Consider the following 19,475-nt stretch of genomic DNA (forward strand, 5'->3'; position numbering starts at 1 on the left):
GTTTCAGCTTCCAGAAATTGTGTACAGATCCTTGCAACATGGGGCAGTGCATCATCATGCCGCAACATGGGTGGATGAATGGCACAACAATGGGCCTCATGATCTCGTGACTGTATCTCTGTGCATTCGAAATGGCATCAATAAAATGCACCCGTGTTCGTTATTCATAACATACACCTGCCCATACCATAACCCCACCGCCACCATGGGTCACTCAATTCACAACATTGACATCAGCAAACCGCACACCCACTCGACGCCATACACACAGTCTGCCATCTGCCCTGTACAGTGAAAACCGGGATTCATCCATGTAGAGAACACCTCTCCAACGTCCCAGACGCAATCGAACGTGAGCATTTGCCCACTCCAAGTCGCTTACGACGACAAACTCCAATCAGGTGGAGACCCCAATGAGTACGACGAGCTTCCCTGAGAAGGTTTCTGACAGTATGTGCAGAAATTCTTTGGTCATGCAAACCGATTGTTGTAGCAGCTGTCCGGGCAGCTGGTCTCACACAGACAATCTTGGAGGTGAAGATGCTGAATATTGAGGTCCTGGGCTGGTGTGGTTTCACGTGGTCTGCAATTGTGAGGCTGGTTGGATGTACTGCCAAATTCTCAGAAACGCCTTTGGAGACGGCTTATGGTAGAGAAATTAATATTTAATTCATAGGCAACAGCTCTGTTGGACATTCCTGCAGTCAGCATGCCAACTGCACGCTCTCTCAAAACTTGCGACATCTGTGGCAATGTGCTGAGTGATAAAACTGCACATGTTAAAGTGACCTTTTATTGTAGCCAGCCTAAGAGACACCTGTGCAATAATCATGCTGTCTAATCAGCATCTGTATATGCCACACCTGTGAGGTGGATGGATTATCTCGGCAGAGGAGAACAAGTGCTCACTAATACAGATTTAGATAAATTTGTGAATATTTGAGAGAAAAATGTCTTTTGGTGTACATAGAAAAAGTCTTAGATCTTAGAGATCAGCTCATAAAAAGCAGAAACAAAAGTGTTGCGTTTATATTTTTGTTCAGCGTATATACACACACACACACATATATGTATTAACCACTTGCTAGCTGTAAGACTCAAATATATAAATAGATTTTCATTTGAAAATTTGTACAAAATCCAATTACAGAACACGCGTCTCACCTGCCCGTAGGAAAACCTCTTTTTTCCACGGCCAAGACAGAAAGAGGAACATATAGGTAGGGTGCTTAGGCTGTGACTGTACAGGTGATTTTCCAACAGAGACCAAAACCTGCATCAAAAAAAGGACACAGATATTCAGAAGAACATTCAAAAACACAAAATGCAACATACAGTGCTCAGAGTGAATGAGTATACCCCAGCAGATTTGTCAGAAAACCTTAAGTTATCTTTCAGAATCAACATATTCTAAGGGATACTACAGTACAAAAAACTCCCATAAACGTGGGCCATTGACTGCAAACAAGGTTTGTTATTTTGCATACCCATAAAAGTAATTTTCATTCAAGACCATTTTGTAAAAAATACTAAATGTAGTATATAACATTGAGCAGTGAAAATGAAAAAAATAACATTTTCCCTGCAACAAATGTTGCTTTCGCCCCAGATTTTTCCTTTTCACAGAGGTAACAGTAGAAATTGAAACCCAAAATATGTTGTGCCATTTCTCCTGAGTGCACCAATACCCAATATGTAGTGGAAAACTACTGATTGGGCGCACGGCAGGGCTAGGAAGGGAAGAAGCGCCAATTGAATTCTGAAATAGTGGACGCCATGTCAGATTTGAAGAGCCCCCTGACATACTAAAACAGCAGAAACCCCCACAAGTGACCTATTTTGGAAACTACACCTCTTGAGGAATTCATATAGGGGTGTAGTGTGTATTTTTAACCATCAGGCGATTTACAGAATTGTATAACATTGAGCTGAGTCAATGGAAAATTACCATTTTTTTCACTAAAATGTTCCTTGGGTCGCAAGTTTTTAATTTTCAAAAGGGATAATTGGAGAAAATGTACAGTACAATTTGTTACGCATCTTCTCCTGAGTACGCCAATACCCTATATGTGGTCGAAAACTACTTTTGAGGCACAGTGGAAAGAAGGGAAGGCGTGCCATATTGAAGTTCAGATTTTGCTGGAATGGTTTGAGGGTGCCATATCACATTGGCAGAGCCCCTGAGGGCATGGTCTGAAAGGCTTGCTGTAGCTAGCTGACCCGGGCTGCCATGGCAATGATCGGCCCTCGCGATTAACACCGATCGGAAGAGAGAGGGAGCCCATCTCTTTCCCAGCCTTCTAAATGCTGTGATCGATATTGATTGCAGCATTTAGGGTGTTAAATGGCCTGGGATGGTGCGGGCACTGCTTCTGGCCATGACAGCCGGAATTCGGATATAACGTAAGGCAAGTTCCAGGTGGCGATCGCGCGGCCTCAGCTCCTGGACTGCACACGATCGCCAGGACGTGCCTATACGTCAGAGGTCGGGAACCCCTTCCCGACCATGACGTAAAAGGTACGTCAAAGGTCTTTATTCCATATAGCAAATGTATAACTATTTATGTGTCAGGTATATGAGAAATTTTCATTATTATTACACAATATGTTTGGCTTTCTTAAAACCAGAAATTCACAATCATATCAAAACAACCAGGAACTTAAATGCAGTCTGTCAGTAGGATCACCTGAATACGTCTATATGGGCACACAGATCATAGGAAGCTGAATAAAAAGAGAAATCCATGTTTTTTTATATGTACTTGGTGACAAATTCCTTTTACTCATTAGTTTACTAGATAAGACATGCAGGAATTGTATATTTTACCTGTACTGGTTCTGAAGGAACTGTTCCCTATTGAAGCACTCATACACCCATCCTGGAGCAAACAACGCAACAGAGAAGCCATACTGCCGAATCATCTCCAACGACTGAAACAAAATGCATTTTAGACTGTTAAATACTTAAAAGTAGACACCAAACTGAATTGGTGTTATTGCATTTGATGTACACTGTACATAAGAAGTAGTGATCTGTCAGCTGTGGCCAAATTTTGTGAAATATAGTAATGTACTTTCCTTCGCAATCTTGTGGACTACTGCTGCAGCTGCTGTACGGCCCACATGTTGGAAGTAATGCACCTATTGATCTGATGTGCACATAGACTAGAATTTAAGGGGTAAAGTTTTTCCTTGTAGAGAGTGACCTGTCAGAGTGAAAAGGCTTACAAACCATGCATGCTCATCTGGAAAATTAAAAGGACAAGAACTCTAGTGCAAGCTACTGGAAGTAGCAAACCTAAACGTCACTACTGACCCTTTAACGAGGCTTGCCATATGACTTAGGATAAAAATCAAACCAGAATCCCAATTTGCAGACAAGGTGTTTTGGAGTATTGCTCCTTGTCAGTGCAAAGTATAAGATCTGATTTGGCTAGGTGAGAGGCTTAAGACTGGGATCTAAGGGGTAAGGTTTCTCCTTGTGGACAGTGACAAGCCAAGCCTGGCATGTCAGAGTGAGAAGACTTATACGCCATGCATATACCTCAGCTGCTGCAGTAATTATTATGCTGATTATATATTGAAAGTCCTCTTCTTCTCTTAAGAAGCAATTTAGATAGAATATGCATTTCACATAGCCTAATTTCCTGAGATCTCAGTCTGGAAACCAGATTGTTAAATCTTTAGTATTAAAAAGGGGTTGTCTCACGGACAACATTTGTCATCTTTCCACACAATAGGTAATAAATGTATGATTGTTGGGAACCCATGGGTACAGCATGAATGGAGAAGTTGTGCTCATGTGTGACCACCAGTCCATTCAAACTACGGACATATTTTCTCTTAATTACTGGGTGTCCCAGCAGTTTAATCAATAACAATCATACATTTTTCACTTATCTGGTAGATAGATGATAAATATTGTTGTGGGACAAGCCCCTTGAATGGATTGGCCTGCAACACCACAGTCACACATCCATGAGCACTGCTGCTCTAATGCCGCTTATACATTGAAAATCCATCCAAAGGACCAATCCCTGAAAACCCGAAAAATCTCTTCTTGCACACAACTCAGATAGGAACAAATTGTTACAGAAATAACAACACTAATCTATGTGCAAAGTTTGCACTCTTTCTACATATGCTTGAGTAAAATATGAGAAATATACGATAGAAGCAGCTAGAAAAATAAGTTACCTCAGTTGGCTACAGGTTCTACGCTAGGGATGGGCTGCAGCTTAATGGGGAGGGTGCAGCTGTGCTGGGGGAGAAAATGGCTAGAAGGTTGGTGGAGTGTTTAAACAAGGAATTTGGGGGGGGGGGGGTATTCATTTTATAGGTGGGGAAGATTGTGCCCAGGTCACTATCTGCACTAATAAAGAAATTGGGGATGGGGTTAGAACAGTCAATATAGTAAGAAGGAATAGAGGTACAGAGAGATACATAAAATGCATGTACACTAATGCCAGAAGCCTCACCAACAAAATGGAGGAATTAGAATTAATTTTGTTGGAAAATAATTATGACATATTGGGGATATCTGAGACATGGCTGGACGAGAGCCATGACTGGGCAGTTAATTTACAGGGCATAAGTCTGTTCAGAAATGACAGTACAAACAAGCAAGGTTGGGTGTGTGTTTATATGTAAAAATCATCCTTAAAACTCATCTTGCGTGAGAATACATGTGAATCTAATGAAAATGTAGAGTCCCTGTGGGTGGAGATAAGGGGAGGGGATAAAAAATAATAAATTACTGATAGAACAAACCCCTAAGTCTCCAAAAATAATGGAAGCAGCGGAGAAAATCGTCATAAAGCAAATATATGAAGCAGAGACTCAAGGAAAAGTCGTTATTATGGGGGACTTCAACTACCCTGAAATACATTGGGGAACAGAAACCTGTAGTTCAAGCAAAGGAAAAAGGTTTTTGACAACTATGAGCGACAATTACCTTTCACAACTGGTTCAGGACCCAACAAGAAGGGGGGCACTGCTAGACCTAATATTAACCAACAGGCCAGACCGCATATCAAATATACGAGTTGGGGGTCACTTGGGTAATAGTGATCACAAAATAATAAGTTTTCATGTATCCTTTAATAAGATGTGTAGTAGAGGGGTTACAAGGACACTAAACTTCAGGAAGGCAAATTTCCAATGGTTGAGAGATGATCTTAGTGCAATAAACTGGGACGATATCCTGAGACATAAAGATACACAAAGCAAATGGGAGACATTTATTAGCATCCTGAATAGAACCTGTGCACAATATATACCCTATGGGAATAAACATGCTAGAAATAGGAGGAAACCAATATGGCTAAATAGAGCTGTAAGGGGCGCAATAAGTGACAAAAAGAAAGCATTTAGAGAACTAAAGCAAGTAGGTAGTGATGAGGCATTAAATAAATACAGAAAATTAAATAAATTCTGTAAAAACCAAATCAAGGCAGCAAAGACTGAGACAGAGAGACTCATTGCCAGAGAAAGTAAAAATAATCCCAAAATATTCTTTAACTACATAAATAGTAAGAAACTAAAAAATGATAGTGTTGGCCCCCTTAAAAATAGTCTGGATGAAATGGTGGATGAGCATGAGGAAAAAGCCAAATATGCTAAATGATTTTTTTTCAACCGTATTTACACAAGAAAATCGCATGACAGAAAACATGATCAGTGATAACAAAAATTCTCCATTAAATGTCACTTGCTTAACCCAGCAAGAAGTATGGCGGCGTCTAAAAATCACTAAAGTTGACAAATCCCCGGGCCCGGATGGGATACACCCGCGAGTACTGCAGGAATTAAGTAAACTCCTAGATAGACCATTATTTTTAATATTTAAAGATTCCATAACAACAGAGTCTGTACCACAGGACTGGCGTATAGCAAATGTGGTGCCAATATTCAAAAAGGGGACAAAAACCGAACTTGGAAATTATAGGCCAGTAAGCTTAACCTCTATACTGTGGGTAAAATCTTGGAGGGTTTCCTAAGAGATGCTATACTAGAGTATCTGAAGAAGAATAACCTCATGACCCAATATCAATATGGGTTTACGAGGGACCGTTCCTGTCAAACTAATCTGATCAGCTTTTATGAAGAGGTAAGTTCCGGACTGGATCAAGGAAATGCAGTGGATGTTGTGTATATGGACTTTTCAAAAGCTTTTGATACGGTTCCACACAAAAGGTTGATACATAAAAAGAGAACAATGGGGATAGGGGAAAATATATGTATGTGGGTTAAGAACTGGCTCAGTGATAGTAAACAAAAGGTGGTTATTAACGGAACACACTCAGACTGGGTCACAGTTAACAGTGGGGTACCATAGGGGTCAGTATTGGGCCCGCTTCTTTTTAACATTTATTAATGACCTTGTAGGGGGCATACAGAGTAGTATTTCAATATTCGCAGATGACACTAAACTCTGCAGGGTAATCAATACAAAGGAGGACAATTTTATATTACAGGAGGATCTATGTAAACTAGAAGCTTGGGCTGATAAATGGCAAATGAGCTTTAATGGGGATAAATGTAAGGTAATGCACTTGGGCTGAGGAAATAAAATGTATAATTATATGCTTAATTGTAAAACACTGGGCAAAACTGTCACTGAAAAAGACCTGGGTGTATTGGGGGACGACAAGTTCACGTTTGGTGGCCAGTGTCAGGAAGCTGCTGCAAAGGCAAATAAAATAATGGGATTCATTAAAAGCGGCAAAGATGCTGATGGGGAGAACATAATTTTACCTCTATACAAGTCACTAGTGCGACCATACTTAGAATACTGTGTACAGTTCTGGTCTCCGGTGTATAAGAAAGACATAGCTGAACTAGAGCGGGTACAGAGAAAAGAGACCAAGGTTATTAGAGGACTGGGGGGTCTGCAATACCAAGACAGGTTATTACACTTGGGGTTATTTAGTTTGGAAAAACGAAGGCTTAGGGGTGATCTTATTACTATGTACAAATATATGAGGGGACAGTACAAAGACCTTTCTACTGATCTTTTTACTCTGAGGCCCGAGATGGGGACAAGGGGGCATCTTCTATGTCTGAAGGAAAGAAAGTTTAATCATAATCACAGACGCGGATTCTTTACTGTAAGAGCAGTGAGACTATGGAACTCTCTGCCGCATGATGTTGGAATGAGTGAATCACTACTAAAATTTAAGAAGGGCCTGGATGCCTTTCTTGAAAAGTATAATATTACAGGTTATATATACTAGATTCCTTGATCGGGCGTTGATCCAGTGAGCTAGTCCGATTGTCGAATGGAGTCGGGAATGAATTTTTTTCCCCAATGTGGAGCTTAGTGTTTGCCACATGGTTTTTTTTTTTTGCCTTCCTCTGGATCAACATGTTAGGCTATAGGTTGAACTAGATGGACTTAGTTTTTAAGGTTGAAGGAAGACTATGTTATTATGTTACCTTGAAAGTTTCAAACTTTCCTCCGACAACATCTCCCCGAGCAAAGATATCCACACCAATATAGACATCTGTCTTCCGTGGCTCTGCTGCCATGCGCTGTAAGTGATCCTCCTTCCAGTTGTAATTTGTAAAAATTCCGTCACATGAACTAAAGAACTGTCTGCAGAAAGAGAATACGGTATATAACAATTATAGATTAAAATTAGCTAACTAATTAAGGCCTGCTGTTAGAAGCGGTTCACACTGCATTTGGCAGTGTGGTCATGTCTCTGTCCAAGACTTCTGTCTAGATGCCCAAAAACCAAAAATCAAAACGGCAGACTGAGTCCAGATTATGAAATTTTGGGATCTTTTTGCACTCCTTTCTAGTGGCGTTTGTCTTTTCAGACATGCCCAAGAACGTAGCCTAGACTGTAGATTCAGACTGAAGCCCTATGTGGAGACAAGAATGCCATGCACATTGCAATGTGAAGGGTCACTTGCATGGCATTTTACAGCTTCTGCTGGGAGTTTTTTTCTGCAGGATTTCCCAAGTTATACCACTTCAGGCCTTCATATGGTAAATGAGGTTATATAGATATATACAGTGCCTTGAAAAAGTATTCATACCCCTTGAACTTTTCCACATATTTTCAAGTTACACCCACAAACAAATGTATTTTAACGGGCTTTTAGGTCATATACCAACACAAAGTAGCAATTATTTGTGAAGTGTAAAGGAAATAATACATGGTTTTCTAATTACTTTAAACATATAAATCTGAAAATGTTGATGTACACTTGTATATAGTCCCTTGTAGTCTGATACCCCTAAATAACATCCTGAGTGTCCAATTGCCTCCAGAAGTCACATAATTAGTAAACTGAGTCCACCTGTGTGTTATTTATTCTCTGTATAACTACAGCTGTTCCGTGAAGACCTCAGAGGTTTGCTTGAGAACATTAGGGATCAAACAGCATCATGAAAACCAAGGAACACACCAGACAGGTCAGAGATAAAGTAGTGGAAAAGAGTAAAACAGGGTTAGGTTACAGAAAATAGTCCAAGCTCTGAATATCTCATGTAGCACTGTTTAATCCATCATCTAAAAATGGAAGGAGTATGGCACAACTGCAAACCTACCAAGACATGGATGTCCACCTAAACTGACATCTCAATCAAGGAGAGCATTAATTAGAGAAGCAGCCAAGAGGCCCACGGTCACTCTGGAGGAGCTGGAGAGATCCACAGCTCAGGTGGGAGGACTTGTCCACAGGACAACTATTAGTCACATACTCCACTAATCTGTCCTTTATGGAAGAGTGGCAAGCAGAAAGCCATTTTTGAAAGCAAGCCATAAAAAGTCATGTTTGATATTAGCAAATAGCGTTGAAGGGAGCTAGCACGTGGCAGAAGGTGCTCTGGTCAGATGAGACCAAAGTATAACATTTTGTAGTAAATGCAAAACGCTATGTATGGCGGAAAACTAATACTGTACATCACCCTGAAAACACTATACCCAACATCAGACAGCATCATGCTGTGGGGTAACTTTTTTTTTCAGAAGTAGGGACAGAGTTGATGGGAAGATGGATGGAACTAAATATAGGGCAATCCTGGAGGAAACCCTAGTAGAGGCTGCAAAAGACTTTAGAATGGTAGGTTCACCTTCCAGCAGGACAACAATCTTAAACATACTGACAGATCTACAATGGAATGTTTTATATCAAAGCATATTCATGTGTGTGAATGGCCCAGTCATATTTCAGACCTAAATCCCATTGAGAATCTGTGGCAAGATTTGAAAATTGCTGTTCACAGACATTCTCCAATCAATCTCACTGAGCTAGAACTAGTTTGCAAAGCAGAATGTCAGCGTCTATATGTGCCAAGTTGGTAGAGACATACAGTACCCCAAAAGACTTGCAGCAGTAATTGCAGCGAAAGGTGGTCTTACAAAGAATTTATTTACAATTTTTAGATTCATATTTTAAAAAAATATTTAGAAAACCAGGTATCATTTCATTGATACTTCACAAAAATACTTGCTACTTTGTGTTAACCCCTTTCTGACGTGCTCAGTAATAGTACGCAATGCAAAAAAAAAGGGAGCATGGTCCGCACCTCAAAAAAATCATACATTTGATCTAATGCCTCTCAGCAAAAAAAAAATTATATATATATATATATATATATATATAAATAAACATGAGGTTCTTAGTTTAACATTCTCATCAGACTGTATGAAGCCCACTGCCACGTCACGGCAAACCTCGTAGTGGGTCCTAACATTTCCTGCCTGAACGGGAGCGGAGCCGTGTGCCAACCACCGCCACAGCGACAATGCACCAGCAGGGCGGGCGGCCTGGTGCCTCACAGCACCCATGCTGCAAGACCATGGTGTTGGTGCAGTGTGTCGGCCATTGTTGCTGTGGTTTTGTGCTTGTGAGGTGGTGTGCCTGGAGTCATGGGGACTCGGTCTTGCAGCATGGGTGCTGTGAGGCAACAGGCCGCCCGCCCTGCTGGTGCATTGTCGCTGTGGCAGTGGTTGGCGAACAGCTCCGCTCCCGTTTAGGCAGGAAATGTTAGGACCCACTACGAGGTTTGCCGTGACGTGGCAGTGGGCTTCATACAATCTGATCAGAATGTTAAACTAAGAACCTCATGTTCAGTTATATATATTTTTGCCGAGAGGCAGTAGATCAAATGTATGATTTTTTGGAGGTGCGGTCCATGCTCCTTTTTTTTGTCAGTAATAGTACGTCATACTGACCTGGGCCTATTGGACCAGGGACGTACTATTACACGCATTGCGATCGCACCCGCACACAAGCGGTGCGGCGTGCTCGCCATCGGGTGTCAGCTGATTCTCACAGCTGACACCTGGTGCTATGTGTCAGGAGCAGTGCCGCACTGCTCCCAGCACATTAACCCCCGAAATGCTGCGATCGAAGTCGATCGCAGCATTCCGGAGGTAAGCGTGACCTGCTTACCTCCTCTTCGGCGTCCCGTGCTGTGTGCCGGGTCCCGGTAGTTGTCATGGTGACCCGATGTTGTCCTGAAAATAAAAAATTTGGGGCTAAAAAGGAGATTTTTGTGTACTCACCGTAAAATCTCTTTCTCTTAGCCTCTTACTGGGGGACACAGGACCATGGGTGTTATGCTGCTGTCCACTAGGAGGCGACACTATGCATAATCTGAAAAAGATTAACCGTGGCTCCTCCTCTGCAGTATACACCCCTGGACGGCATCAGCCTTCTCCAGTTTTGTGCAAAAGCATTAGGAAGAACGTAACATGGATAACATAACCATGCCTATAAGAAGGCAACTATGTACGAGCTCAAAACAATATGAGAACTCAACGTAACAACGGCCCGGAACGGGCGACAGGGTGGGAGCTGTGTCCCCCAATTAGAGGCTAAGAGAAAGATTTTACGGTGAGTACACAAAAATCTCCTTTACTAAGTCACCTCATTGGGGGACACAGGACCATGGGACATCCCAAAGCAGTCCCTGGGTGGAAAGCAATGGACGAATATTGTGTAGACGGGCCCCTACAATTGGGGTACCGCCGCCTGCAGAACACGTCTAGCCAGGTTCGCGTCTGCTGAGGACTGAGTATGAACCCTGTAGTGTTTGGTAAAAGTGTGTAGGCTAGTCCAGGTGGCTGCTTTACACACTTGTTGTGCCGAAACCTGGTGCCGAATGGCCCAGGAGGCCCCTACCTGCTGGAAGAGGAGAATTTTTGAGGCGGTAGGCCTCTTGTATGGTGGTTTTGATCCACCTGGCAAGGGTAGCTTTGGAAGCTGGCAGACCCTTGCGGCCACCTTCCAGAAGAAGGAAAAGAGAATCAGACTTAAGGAAGGGAGCAGTCCTAGACACATAGATAAGCAATGCTCTGACAAGGTTAAAGGTATGCAGAGCCTTCTCCACTCTATGAACCGGGACCGGACAGAGGGATGGCAGTGAAATTTCCTCATTGAGATGGAAGTTGGACACAACCTTCGGAAGGAAGGATGGGACCGTACGGAGAACTACCTTGTCCTGGTAAAAAGCCAGGAAGGGCCGTCCACAGGAGAGTGCTATCAGTTCAGACACCAGAAAAACCACCTTCTGAGATAGAAGGCGGAGTGGGACTTCCCTAAGGGATTCAAAGGGTGTTTCCTGCAATGCTGTCAGCACCAGGTTAAGGTCCCACGTTTCTAGTGGTCGTCTGTAGGGTGGTACCAATCGGGAAACCCCCTGAAGAAATGTCCTTACTTGCGGCTTGTTAGCAATGTACCTCTGAAAAAGCACTGAGAGCTGACACCTGGCTCTTAAGGGAGGCCAGGGACAGTCTGGCCTCCAGACCCGATTGGAGAAAACCAAGTACCCTGGGGAGGGAATAAGGGAATGGGGTCTGACCACGAGATTCGCACCAGGTAAAGAAGGCTTTCCAGGTACGGTAATAAATCTTAGCAGAGGTTGGCTTCCGTGCCCTAATCATGGTTCCAACGACGTCCGCCGAGAACCCTGACTGGGTTAGAACCCAGGTCTCAATGGCCACGCCGTCAAATTGAGGGCCCCTGAGTTCTGTTGGTAGAACGGGCCTTGTGACAGAAGATCCGGGCAGTCGGGGAGATGCCAGAAGACGTCTGCTGTGAGCTGTACGATGTCGGCATACCATGTACGTCTGGGCCAGTCCGATGCGATTAGGATGGTTGGAACTCCCTCTTGCTTGATCTTCCTCACCACTCTGGATATCAGGGGGGAGAGGTGGAAAGATGTACAGGAGCTGGAACTGGGTCCAGTCCTGAACCAGGGCGTCCGCTCCTAGTGCTCGCGGGTCGAGATGTTCTGGCCATGAAGTTGGAGACCTTGGCATTGAAGTGGGATGCCATTAGGTCCACGTCCGGAGTCCCCCAGCGATGGCAGATCTGGCAAAAAACTTCGGGATGGAGAGACCACGCTCCCGAGTCCATTCCTTGCCGGCTGAGGAAGTCTGCTTCCCAGTTGTCCACACCCGGAATGTGGACCGCAGAGAGAACCGAACCTGTGTCTTCCGCCCAGTGGAGAATGTGTGTCACTTCTCGCATGGCCTGGGCACTGCGGGTCCGCCCTTGGTGATTCACATATGCCACAGCAGTGGCACTGTCCGACTGTACTCTGATGTGAGCGGATGCCAGTAAGTGATGGAAGGCTCTCAATGCCAGGAGGATGGCATGAAGTTCCAAGATGTTGATGGGCATGGTCGCTTCCGCTGGGGACCACTTGCCCTGTGCTCTGTGGTGTAGGTGTACCGCACCCCAACCCGTCAGGCTCGTGTCGGTGGTCAGAACCTTCTATTGACCCGTGAGAAAGGATTTCCCCTTTGTTAGTGAGGTTGGCTTGAGCTACCAGTGCAGGGACCTCCTGGTTGACGACGTCAGCTGGAACTCCCTGTCGAGGGAAAAAGGGTTCCTGTCCCATGACTTGAGGGTGGCTAGTTGGAGAGGCCTGAGGTGAAGCTGGGCAAATGGGACTGCTTCTATTGCCGCCACCATCCTGCCGAGGACCCTCATGGCAAACCGGAGAAATCGAGGGGGTTTGCTGAGGAGAGTGCGAACTCCTAGACGGAGAGGCAGTGCCTTGTCCTTGGGAAGGAGCACTAGACCCCTGAAGGTGTTGAATAGCATTCCCAGGAAGGTCAGAGACTGACTCGAGGTTGGTGATGACTTTTGTAGGTTGACTAACCAGCCCAGGCGACTCAGAGTGTCGATTGTGATTGAGACGCTGAGCTCGCAGTCCTTGAAGGTGGGAGCCTTGATAAGGAGATCGTCCAGGTATGGAACTACTATGCCTCTGGAGTGCAGGACATCCATGGCGGCTGCCATGACTTTGGTAAACACTCTGGGAGCCGAGGCGAGTCCGAACGGGAGAGCCTCGAACTGGTAGTGGTCCTGGTCGATTGCAAACCTGAGAAATCTCTGATGGGCGGGTGCAATTGGTATATGCAGGTATGCGTCTTGTATGTCTAAGAAGGTGAGAAATTCTCCCTTTTCCATGGACGCAATGATGGACCGAAGGGACTCCATGCGAAAGTGACGTACCCGTACATATTTGTTGAGCCGTTTTAGGTCCAGTATGGGCCGTATGCCGCCTCCTTTCTTGGGGACTACGAATAAATTGGAGTAGAACCCTTGGAAGCGCTCGGCCGCGGGGACCGGTACTATGACTCCTGCTTGAAGAAGAGACAAGACCGCTTGGCGGAAGGCACAAGCCTTGGCTGGCGGTTTTGGGGGAACAGAAAGAAAGAGTCTGTTTGGTGGGTTGGAAGTGAACTCTATCTTGTATCCGGAAGACACCAGTTCCCTGACTCACCTGTCTTCTGTAATAGGCAGCCAGACTTGATGAAAGAGCAAAAGTCGGCCGCCTACAGGTGGGGTGTCTTCCGGAGTCCGTGAGTCATGATGAGGAGGAAGTCTCAGATTTTCCTCCTTTGAACTTTGACTGGCCTGCTTTTGACTGCCAGGTCTTGTCCGACTTTTGCGTCGACCGCGAGTTGTCCCTGCGTAGGGAGCGGTTGCTATTTTGTGCTGGCCGCGAGACGGACCAGCCCAAAGAGTTCCGAAAGGATCGGAATTGAGTTTGGTTACGCTTCTTGTAAGTGCGTTTGGGTTTCAGTTGGGGGAGAGAGGTACTCTTACCCTAGGTGGCGTTGGATATCATCGCGTCCAACTGTTCACCAAAAAGTCAACCACTGAGGTACGGGAGGTGCGTGAGGGACTTCTTTGAGGCTGCGTCTGCTTTCCATTCCCGCAGCCAGAGGATACGCCGAATCGTGATTGCGTTTGATGCCATCACCGCTGCACCCCTTGCAGAATCCAGAGCTGCATGAAGCATGTAATCTGCTACAACTGCTATTTGAACCGCTTGGTCTGACAGCTCAGGAGCAGATACTTGGAGGCCAGCTTGTAAATTTTGGGCCCAAGCCAGGATGGCCTTGGCAGCCCAAACTGAAGCGAACGCGGGAGCCAGGGAGGCCCCTGCGGCCTCGAAAATTGAACGAGCCATGCGTTCTACCTGCCGGTCTGCTGTGTCCCTGAGGGTTAAGCTATCTGGATGTGAAAGGAGTGACTGTGCTGCTAGCCTAGAGACTGGGGGATCCACTTCGGGTGGATCTGTCCATTCCTTGGTGGTCTCCTGTCGGAAGGGGTACGGCGCCTCCAGATATTTGCGATTGGTAAACTTCTCAGGCAGTGAGAACTGCTTTTTAAGGAACGACTTAAACTCTGTGTGGTCAAAGAAGACCTTAGGCGGCTTCAGAACTCCATCAAAGGAAATCTTGTGTTGTGGTGCCTCCGGGGGCGGATCAGAAATGTCTAGCACCCGATGGATGGACGAGATTACGTCCTCAACTAGCGCTGTATTGCTAGGGGGGATTGGGATCAGAGACCCTTCAGTTTCCTTGTCTTGAGTCGGAATCACAGATGCCTTCCGAATCCTGTGTATCGCTAAGGCGTCTCCGGCTGGGTGAACCAGTGTGGAGGCCTTCTCTGGTCAGGGATCGCTGCGGAGAACTGCACTGTCTGTCCCTGGTAGGGGACGGTCTAGATGACCTGGAACTACGGTGTCTCTCCCTAGAAGGGGATGACCGTGTGCTATGGGAGGACGCAGATTAACGTGACCTGTGGGTCCGCTTGCGTCCTGACCTAGACGTGGATGTGCCCGGGTCATGAGTCGAGCCTTCCCTTTGCTGGGTAGCGATCATAGCTGAAACATGACTCTGCAGAGCCTGAAGCAATGTGGAGGTTAGGTTATCTATAGACTGAGTCATTGATTGCGACATATGAGTGACCCATTCCGGCGTGGCATTAGACACCGAAGCATTGGCAGGGGGTTCTTGGGGCTCTGGCACAGTAGTCTGGGTGCAGTGCGGGTACGTGCTGCCACTTGGGAGAGTATTGCTGCAGGCTGTACAGAGTGCATAATAGCAGTCCTGCCTGGTTCTCTTGGACCTTGAGCCCGGCATAGTGCACTGGGGTGGCTATGCAGAGAGCCCTACAGGGATGGCTATGCAGAGGAGCCTGGACTCACAGCCGAGGAGAATTCCAGCTGTGATCTTATCCCACCAGTGTGTCCCTAGGTCCAGTGCCGAAGATCCACAGTCCTGAGCAGAAAAAGGGCGGCAGAACTATGTGAAATCGTGCCCTTTCAGTCTCGATAAGCCCCCCTCTATGACACTGTAGAGTGTCATATTTGTCATCGGGGGGCGGGCCGGGGAGAGGAGGTGGCGGCTTCGGCTAGGCCGAAGCCTAAATTAGATGCCTGATGTCCAAAGGGACTGCAGGCCGGCGCGGAAGTCCGGGAGGGAGCCGGATCTGAACTGGACCCCCCCCCCCCGGATTTAAAGGCAGGATAGCGGGTATAAGCGGAAGGGGGGGGCGGGCCCTGTGAAGAGTCCCCCCTGAGGCACCGTAGAGCTGGTGCTGCCGCAGAAACAGGGCACAGGGAGGCCTGTGCCTCTGTTGTGTTCTGCCTGCACTCCCCCCGGCCCCGACAGGAGCCCGCAGCAGGGCTGGGGTCCCTGGAATCAGCCGTAGTGTGCTGGCTGCTGGGAACTGCTGCCTATACAGGCCCTACCTGAGGCGTTTCAACCTAATACCCCCAGTGGGGGGGGATTAGGGAGGTGCTGTTGTCACCATCAGGGGGCTATATCCTCGCCTCGACCTCAACCCAGAAACCAAAGGGAATTGGGGAAGGAGGGGGGGGGGTCTCAACTTCGAACCAGCACCCGAGGGGCTGGGGAAGGAGCGACATGGGGAATAGCCATCTCAACTTCAACCGTGCACCCCATAATAAGGGGCCGAGGAAGGAGACATGCCGGGAGTCTCGCAGTAAACCCACTTTTCTTCATCTGTAATCCCTTCAGTGAAAACTGAGTAAAAGTTTTAGGTGTGCCTCCTATGCGACACTAAGCAAAAACTGGAGAAGGCGGATGCCGTCCAGGGGTGTATACTGCAGAGGAGCCACGGTTAATCTGTGGCAGATTATGCATAGTGTCGCCTCCTAGTGGACAGCAGCATAACACCCATGGTCCTGTGTCCCCCAATGAGGCGACCGAGTAAGATCATTTTTGTGGAAAAAGTTACCGATTTTTTTTATTTTCACAGCTCTAAATTATAAACTTCTGTGAGGCAGCTGGGGGGTTCAGAGTGCTCACACATCTAGAGAAGTTCCTTGAAGGGTCTAGTTTCCAAAATCGTGTCACTTGTGGGCGGTTTCCACTGTTTAGCCACATCAGCGGCTCTTCAAAACACGACATGGCAGAAGCTAATTATTGAAGCAAATTTTACATTCAAAAAGTCAAATAGTGCTCCTTCCCTTCCGAGCCCTGCCGTGCGCTCAAACAGTGGTTTTCCCCCCATATATGGGGTATCGGCGTGCTCAGGAGGAGTTGCACAACAAATTTTGGGGTCTATTTTTCCTGTTACCCTAGCGAAAATAAAAAAAATTTGAGTCTAAAGTAACATTTTTGTGAAAAAAGTTAAAATGTTCATGGTTTTCTTCCACATTCCAAAAATTCCTGTGAAGCACCTGAAGGTTTAACAAACTTCTTGAATGTGGTTTTGAGCACCTTGAGGGGTACAGTTTTTAGAATGACGTCACTTTTGGGTATTTTCTGTCATAAAGACCCCTCAAAGTCACTTCAAATGTGATGTGGTCCCTAAAAAAATGGTTTTGTAAATGTTGTTGCAAAATGAGAAATCGCTGGTCAACTTTTAACCCTTATAACTTTCTAACCAAAAAAAAAAAAATGTTGGTTCCAAAATTGTGCTGCTGTAAAGTAGACATGTGGGAAATGTTATTTATTAACTATTTTGTGTGACATATCTCTCTGATTTAAGGGCATAAAAATTCAAAGTACGAAAAATGCTAAATTTTCAACATTTTTGCCAAATTTCAGATTTTTTCACAAATAAACGCAAGTGATATCAAAGAAATTTTACCACAATCATGAAGTACAGTATGTCACGAAAAAAAACAGTCTTAGAATCAGGGGGATCCGTTGAAGCGTTCACTAAAGTGACAGTGGTCAGAATTGTAAAAATTGGCCTGGTCATTAACGTGCAAACCACCCTCGGGGTTAAAATATCACAAAAAAAAATATTTAAGTTTCTGGGTGTAAAGTGAAAAAATGTTGAAAATTTCATGGGGTATGAATACTTTTTCAATGCACAGAGCAAATGGACAATGGTTCTTCACAGTGTGAAAGCAGCACTTATATTTAAATGAAGCAATTAGCAAGGCATTCACATTCACAAATTAAACACAGCATTCACTTGCTCTTGGCAGCTGTGAAGATATCTATTTTGAGGCTGGCTCACACTAATACTAGAGATAGGACCATCCCAATTGGGTACACCTTGTCGCGCTGGGAATGTTTTTTACGCCATTAGATTAAGTAACTACTAATGAATTCGACAAAATCACCACCTGCATTTTCTCCATCTATATTATATAAGTATAGAATACATAGTTTGCTTCATTGAATAGTGTCAAACTTAGAATAATTAGCATAACTTTTAATTTAATCATTCTCATCTCAGTCATTACACAGAAAGATCCCCTTTTCAATCAAAGCAGAAATTACCGTATAGTTAAAGGGGTATTCCCATCTCCAAGATCCTATCCCAATATGTAGTATGTGTAATAATAATATCTCCAATTAGAAATGTAGTATATTTTTTCTGATTTGCTATCTCTTTCCTCATGTGCAGGCATCGCAGGACCTTGGGTATCCATGGTTACGTCCACTGATAAAGTAACAGTTAGTTAGCTAGCTGCTAGTGGTCGTAACCATGGATACCTAAGGTCCTGTGATGCCTGCACATGAGGTAAGAGATAGTGAATCAAAAATACTATACTACATTTCTAATTGGAGGTATTTGCTAATATTATTATTATTTCTACTACACCTACTACATATTGGGATAGGATCTTGGAGATGGGAATACCCCTTTAACTATTGGGATTTTCTTCCATGACTAGGGCAGCTCCCGGGCTGTGGAGTTGTAGTCGTTGTCCATTTTGGTGGAGTCGGAGTTAGTATAAAATGGACCGACTCCAACTCCTAAAATATATAATAAATTGGGTACAGTAGTTCAATGTAGTTTGTGGGGAATATTTTTTCATGAGAATTTGGGAAAGTTATAAAATGTCCTATAAATGTCAGTCCTATTCCTGATCTAAGGGTCTAGGCTTTTAGCTGAGATGAATCTGTGCTACAGTAAATTTATCATTTAACCCCTTTAAAGTCCAAGAAGTACTAATAGGTATCTGTGCCCTGGGACTTAAGAGCCTGCTATGTATTAGTACATCATATCTTTAATGCGGCACTGCAACCGAAGTCGCGGAGATCGTATTAAATTTCCGGCGCCATCTTACCTCTGGGTAGATGGCGTAGTCATCCCGGGGGGTGTCGCCGCCCCCCCCGCACCAGCGATCAAATCTCAACAGCCAATCACAGCATTTCTCACTGTTTCCGGCAATGTGATTGCCGGAAACAGTGATCTGCAGCTCCTAAGAGCACTGATCCTAGGCTGTTGCTAGGACACCCCAGCCCTGGACCCAAAGCGCTAAGATCGGTGCGATCGCCAACCACAACGATTGCATCGATCGTAGCACGAGCGCTTGGTGACAGGGAGGTCATGGGGCGTTGACCGGCTTGTGACCTGCCTGTCACCGCCCCATGACCCCCTGTAATGTGATCCAAGCCCCCAGACTGCTGTGATTGGAGCGATTGATGATGACATCGATCACTCCAATCAGAGTATCTGAATACAGGTGACCGGGCGGTCACAGGGAGGTGTCACCTCCCTGTGACCCCCTGTGGTGGATGCTGTGCCCCAGCCATCTGATTGGTGCAATCAATATCACCAATCAGATGGCTGGGGCACAGCATCCACCACAGGGGGTTACAGGGAGGTGACACCTCCCTCTGACCTGTATTCAGGTACTCTGATTGGAGCGATCAATGTCATCATCAATAGCTCCAATCAGATTACCTGACCGGGAGGTGACCTCCACCTGTCACCAC

The 19,475-nt window shown here is 45.3% G+C and overlaps 1 protein-coding gene across 2 annotated transcripts in view; it reads right to left on the reverse strand.

Moving 5' to 3' along the window:
• ENGASE (endo-beta-N-acetylglucosaminidase) overlaps positions 1 to 19,475 on the reverse strand; it is a 51,340-nt gene that overhangs the window by 18,169 nt on the left and 13,696 nt on the right. For both annotated transcript variants that reach the window (XM_073684095.1, XM_073684096.1), the window contains 3 exons: positions 7,438 to 7,597; positions 2,828 to 2,931; positions 1,165 to 1,273 (listed from right to left, as the gene is read on the reverse strand). In XM_073684095.1, coding sequence (XP_073540196.1) covers positions 1,165 to 1,273; positions 2,828 to 2,931; positions 7,438 to 7,597 — 373 coding nt within the window. The remainder of the gene's footprint in view (positions 1 to 1,164; positions 1,274 to 2,827; positions 2,932 to 7,437; positions 7,598 to 19,475) is intronic.

Source organism: Phyllobates terribilis, unplaced genomic scaffold (assembly GCF_046119375.1).
Source record: "Phyllobates terribilis strain yellow unplaced genomic scaffold, ASM4611937v1 Scaffold_5__5_contigs__length_657084704, whole genome shotgun sequence".
Classification (NCBI taxonomy): Eukaryota; Metazoa; Chordata; class Amphibia; order Anura; family Dendrobatidae; genus Phyllobates; species Phyllobates terribilis.